The sequence below is a fragment of the Idiotropiscis lumnitzeri genome, unplaced genomic scaffold (assembly GCF_059441095.1).
Source record: "Idiotropiscis lumnitzeri isolate Australia: NSW breed Sydney's pygmy pipehorse unplaced genomic scaffold, RoL_Ilum_1.0 HiC_scaffold_29, whole genome shotgun sequence".
Lineage (NCBI taxonomy): Eukaryota > Metazoa > Chordata > Actinopteri > Syngnathiformes > Syngnathidae > Idiotropiscis > Idiotropiscis lumnitzeri.
This window is the reverse complement of record NW_028283567.1, coordinates 491,410-497,620: the sequence shown is the minus strand read 5'-3', so window position 1 is coordinate 497,620 and position 6,211 is coordinate 491,410. Positions and strand designations below refer to the sequence as shown.

At 40.5% G+C, this 6,211-nt stretch overlaps 1 protein-coding gene across 1 annotated transcript; it reads right to left on the bottom strand.

The window, feature by feature from the left end:
• Positions 1-1,333: 1,333 nt before the first annotated feature.
• On the bottom strand, positions 1,334-2,670 carry LOC148315958 (uncharacterized). The gene has a single exon (XM_088287128.1). The coding sequence runs from the start codon at positions 2,591-2,593 to the stop codon at positions 1,334-1,336; it is 1,260 nt and encodes a 419-aa protein (XP_088143254.1). The 5' UTR covers positions 2,594-2,670.
• Between the last annotated feature and the right edge of the window lie 3,541 nt (positions 2,671-6,211).

Below are 6,211 nucleotides of genomic sequence, written 5' to 3'. Positions count from 1 at the left end.
TTGGGTCCACGGCTCTGAAGGACCAATTGTATGTCAGGTTCGCCAATTTGACATATAGTGTTCGTGCGCTAAAAGGAGAGACAAACAGCTCTTGTGGAGACAGAAAGGTTAAACAAAGTTTATTTGACAACTTTATCTCCCCCCCCCTGTTCCTCGATGCTTTTCACAAATTCCCTTTTATAACATCGGGGAATCAGATTACACTCAAGGGTGGTACAGTTCGTCTTCTCAAAAGCTGGTTCAGTCCGGTTTATCATTGGGGTGTCGCCATGGATCGCAGCTGACTTTGACGTCAACATCCTTTATCAGGACCCAGTTGCTTGCTTCAGACTTCGATGCCAACTTATCAGGGCTCTTCAGGATGTTGTTTACTTCAACCTCACTTCTGAAGAAGTGCCACCGCCCCGCCAATTGCAGACACCTCTCTGCAGTAGAGGTGTCTCCCTGTATCACCCCTCACACTGCAAACACTCAGCATAGTTCACTATATTAAACTGCAACATGTTATATGCACTACATATTAAAATAAGCTGCATCACGGCAAATGTATAATAACCTCTTAATATTATTCTAACATTCCCTCCTGTTTATTCTACATTTGCCCCAAAAAAATTATCATCAATGGAACTTCCAAGGATTTAATTCCATCAAATCATTAGCTTGATAGCAAATGTAGACCCCTTTATCATTATTTATTTATTTATTAATTTTTTTATTTTTATTTATTTTTTTTTTTTTTTTTATTTGAGCGTTTTGGATTAACGAATAGTATCTCCCAGGTAAATTCAGTCGTCGTCATCAACTTGGTCATCAGTGTCTCCTCCATCACCAGCACTTCTGTAATTAATCAAAGGATATATTTCCTGTAGTTTGGAATTTGTTGGAGCGAGAGCTGTTGAGATAAGTCGGACAATCAAAACGCGAATGCAGGGAATACAACAACATCCACACAGTACAAGGATTGAGGTGAACATTGTTATAGAAATCATTACCGAAAATACCAAATTTTTATATTTACCAAACGTTTTGTTCCACCACTCATCCCATGCAGAGGTATTCACACCTGAGTGTTCCTTCAGCTTTCGGTTCAGGGCGCGCAAGCCTGTAATGGCTCTTGTGAGGGACCCTTCCGGAGAAGTGTTGTTAGGAATGAAAGTACAACACTGATCACCAATCATGGCGCAAACCCCTCCTCTCTCTGCCAACAGCATGTCCACCGCGATGCGGTTTTGAAATGCCATGAGTGATGTTGCTGCCAATTGTTCTTTAATAGCTATAAATCCTTCTTCAGTGAAGTTCCCCAATCTTTGCACGTTATAGTGTATGTAGTTTATTAAGCACTTCGTCTTTTCCTGGCGTAATAATAGGGGGATTCGTGGGCTTCAACTGCTCTTTGAATGTCCCCTGCTGTGGATGGAAAAATAGACACTGGTAAGAGAAGTGACACCAATGCACAAGTTCCAACTGCGTCCTTTAATGAATCAAATAATTTAGTACCCCCACACCACCACCACACATCGCTGCGTGGCAGTAGTGTACCTGATTGGAGCAGAGTTGTTTTGCACCACGCTGATGATAAGCCTCCCACTCTATTTTGTGTTCCTGTAAGATTAACACAAGTAAAGTTAGCCACTGCCACATCGGTCGAAAAGATAGGCTTATCTTTCGTTGCTTTCGTAGCCGGGTAGACATCATTCCAAGCAATGCAATCCGCATTAGGCGTCAATTTTGTCATTACTTCTAAAAGGCATGTTGATGGAAGAGCTGCTGGAATTACTCGTAGCAATGGTCTCGGGCCCATACATGAAACACAGCTAGAATTTGCAGTCTTAGCAGCTGATTCCATTAATAGTAGCCAATTATTTCCTAATTGGGTAACTCCTGTAACAGCCAAAAAGTGATCATCTACAGAGAGTTTTCCTTTAAATTTTAGCACCATTTTAGATCGTTTTTTCATCGAAGTTTTGGTCTCTATATTTTTTATAGGGGTAGCCTCAACGGGATTCTTTAAAATGGTAGATACACAAATTACAATAGTATGATAAGGATCTACCCCTTGAGAATATGGGCTTAAATCTAATTCTTCACACGGATTATTGTCGCATCCCCAATTTGTCGAGTTAATAGTTAACTGAATTCCTATCGCTACGTGTGTTAATGAAAGTTTCTTCCGCAAAGTTTTTGCACATTTTTCAGTCGTCCAGTCAGACCAGTCTTGTCCCGTTTCTGCTACCAGTACATCCCATCTTCTAGTTCTCACAGTTAAGTACCATGTGTACCGGCGTCCATAACTTTGCGCACTATACGCATGTTGTCCTACTTTGAAAACGGATGCTTCACTCAATTTAACTTCAGACCATGGTATAATAGCAGTTGTCATCTTGTTAGTCGGCAAACAAATCATTGTTGCTGAGTCAGCAATGCTGTTGCTCCTAGCGCATGATGTAAAGTCCATCTTATCAGGTAACCTAAGATTTTTAGTTGAATGTCCATTATTATTATTTATCGGTGTATATGTTGGTGTATACAAAGCTTTCACTGCAACCAAGGCTGCACAACACAAAATCTCAAACTTTATCCACGCGAAAGTCATATCGGCCGAGAGACCCCTAATAGGGTAGGGTGGCTTATAGTTCTTCACTGGCCTAAAATGTTTTCAGATCCTATTGATCTGCCCCCACTTAGTCACCAGGCTTGCCTACCTTCCCCTTGTCGGGTGTCTCGGTTGAGATGACCTTCTTACAATGCGCAAGGTGGATCCAGGTGTTTCGTGCTGCAATTTTTACTGCAGTTGGTGTGGTCAGCAGAACTTGGTGAGGGCCTTCCCACTTCGGAGAGTTCCAGTGTTTCCTTTTTAGGCTCCTGATCAGAACCCAGTCTCCCGGAACGACCTGTTCCTCCTGTTGAAGAGAAGTACACTCGCTTTCTGGCAATATCAATTCATTTCTTTTCTCTAAAGTTTTCCTCATGTAATCGGCTAGGTTGGCCTCATTATCAATTTCCCACTGTGTGGAAAAATAAGGTACCCTATATGGTCTGCCAAAAAGAACTTCATAAGGTGTCAGTCCTGTGGAACTTGTAATATTGATATGCAATTTTACCAGATCTATACATTGAGTCCATGGACGTTTAGTTTCTTCCATACATTTTTTCAGTCTATTTTTCATCGTTCCATTCATTCTTTCCACCAGGCCTGCACTTTGAGGTTGGTATGAACAATGGTGTTTTAAATCTATGTGAAACATTTGCCCTATTTTATTTATGATTGTATTCACGAAGTGTGTTCCATTATCACTATAAATTATTTCTGGTATACCATACCTTGGTATTATATCTTTACATAATGATTTTGCAACTGTCAGTGCATCTTGTTGTTTTGCTGGAAAAATTTCTACCCATTTTGAGTATGCATCAATAATAACAAGACAATATTTCTTCCCCTCGCTTTTACTCAATTCAATAAAATCCATATGGATTCGTTGGAAAGGGTATGTTGCTTGAGGAAACTGTCCTCTTTTTGGGCGCATGTTTCCCTGAGAATTGTGTCGAGCACAGATCATACAGGCTCTACAAAATCTTTTTGAGAAAAAATTAAAGCCATATGTTGTATAGAATTGGTTTATCTGTCTTACCATCCCTCCCGTTGATACATGTGATACACCATGTGTCAAAATAGCAGCCCATCGAAAAAGATTTCTTGGAAGAATCGGCTTCTTTTCTGAACTGATATATATACCATTAGCTAAAGTAGCTCCTCTGTCTAACCATAATTTTTGCTCCTGCATAGGACTTTGTTGCTGCATGTCTATAAGGATGTGGTCTCGCAGGACATTATCTGGCGGCGCACACTCGGCCACACCTATGAGTGGCTTGGTGGCTGCTTTTTTCGCTGCCTTATCTGCGAACGCGTTTCCTAAAGTAATTTCATTAGTGCCCACAGTGTGTGCGGAACACTTACATATTGCAATTTGGCTTGGTAATTGAACAGCATATAACAATTTGGATAGGAGTTCAGCATGTGTTACGGGTTTTCCAACGGATGTTATCATTCCTCTATTTTTCCAATATTGCGCAAATACATGACATGTTGAAAAAGCATATTGACTGTCAGTATAAATTGTTACTGCTTTACCAGTCATTAACTTACATGCCTCAGTTAGGGCTACCAACTCAGCAGCTTGGGCTGAATAATGAGAAGGAAGTGGTTCTGATTTTAACACCGTGTCTATTGTGACCACCGCATAACCAGTTTGTGTTTTCCCGAATTCATTTTTCTTAGATGACCCGTCAACGAAAAGAATAATTCCGTTCTGTAAGGGTTGATCTTTTAGATCAGCCCTGCACTTAGTCGTTTGCTCAGCCAGTTCCTGACAATCATGTTGTACACCATCATCAGGGAGTGGCATTAAAGTTGCTGGATTTAAACCTGTGCATCTTTCTAATGTGAGGTGCGGTTGTGATAACAAAACAGCCATACAGGATAAGTGTCGTGCTGGTAATAAGAATACCATGTTTGTCTGCAGTAGCAGTGCAGATACTGCATGTGGGACTTTTAAGGTCAATGGATGAAAAAGCACGACTGCTGAGCTGCTCTCTACAGCTAGTGACGCTGCCACAACAGCTCTTACGCAATGAGGAAGCGCACGTGTCACATTGTCTAACTTTGAAGAATAATACGCCACAGGTCTTAGTTTATCACCATGTTGTTGAGCCAATAATGATGTCATGTAGTCACCCTTGCAATCCATCATCTGGACGAAGGGTTTAGAATAATCTGGCAAGGCCAAGGCCGTACTAGACACCAAGGCCTGCTTGATATCACAGAATGCCCGCTCTGATTCTGTGGTCCACCGCAAAGGTGAAGACACTTTTAAACTATCTTCATATATCAATTTGGAAAGTGGTGCAACTATTTCTGCATAATTTGGAATCCACGTTCTACAATAATTCGTTAGTCCCAAAAATGACATCATCTGTTTTTTAGTTAAAGGTTTAGGAGCGTGCAAGACAGCTATTTTCCTGTCTTCTAAAATTGTTCTTCCTTTTTTACTTAAATTATGACCCAAATATTTAACCTCTTCTTTCCACAACTGTAATTTGTTTTTATTTACCTTGTGTCCTTCCTTCGCTAAATGACACAATAAAGCAACAGTGTCTCTTTTACTATTTTGTATGTTTGTTGAAGCTAATAAAATGTCATCCACATATAACAAGACTTGGCTTCCGCATGGCGGTTCAAATGTAGACATACTAGCTGTCATAATTTGGGAATAAATTGTAGGGCTTTCACAGTACCCTTGTGGTAATCTGGTAAATGTATATTTTTTCCCTTTATGTGTAAACGCAAACCAGTACTGACTATCTTCATGAACAGGGACTGAGAAAAATGCGTTGCTCACGTCGATTACTGTAAAGACCGCTGCGTCTGGTCTTAATGAATTTAATAAAGTATGTGGATCAGGGACACAGGGTGCCCTATGTACTACGGCGGAATTTACTGCCTGTAGGTCTTGGACCATTCTCCAGCCTACAGAAGGCGGAGCCTTTTTTACTGGAAAAATAGGTGTATTACATGGAGAATCTGGACACTCAATTATTACTCCTGCACTAATCAATGATTCAATCACTGGTTGTATTCCCGCCAACGCATCTGGTTTTAATGGATATTGTTTAATACAAGGTCGATATTCTGTTTTTGGTTTAATTTGTACGGGTTGCGCGCTTCTAATAAGTCCTACGTCTGACGGTAACGTTGCCCATAGGAAATCTGGTACTTCCTTTAAACTGTCTTCCTCTTCCTTTGTCAAGAGATAAGAACCTCCTTTTTGTCACATTCGGTGAAGGAAACGACTCGCATCGGCCTGCACTTCCCAAAACAATGCTTTTCTTGTCATTCTTTCCATCTCACTATGCTCCACACCTTGCACTTTATTATCTGGTTTCCAATCATCTGCATGTCTACCTCTTTGAACAAACGATCCTAATTCTCTCCATCTTAATTCAAAGGGTTTAAATAAAGATATGTGTGGTGTTATTCCCTTGTATAAATGATTTAAAGTATGAGGCAGTCTAACTCCTGCACCTGCAGTCCCCAGTTTATCAGTATACAAATAATCAATCACTATTTTTTCGGGTGTGTGTTTGTATAATTCAGTCTCATAGTTAAGATCTGGGCCTGGAGTCTGTTTATACCACATTGTTACGTGGAGGG

Coding starts and splice junctions, on each gene's coding strand:
- LOC148315958 (XM_088287128.1), bottom strand. CDS start 2,593: ATGACTTTCGCGTGGATAAAGTTTGAGATTTTGTGTTGTGCAGCCTTG.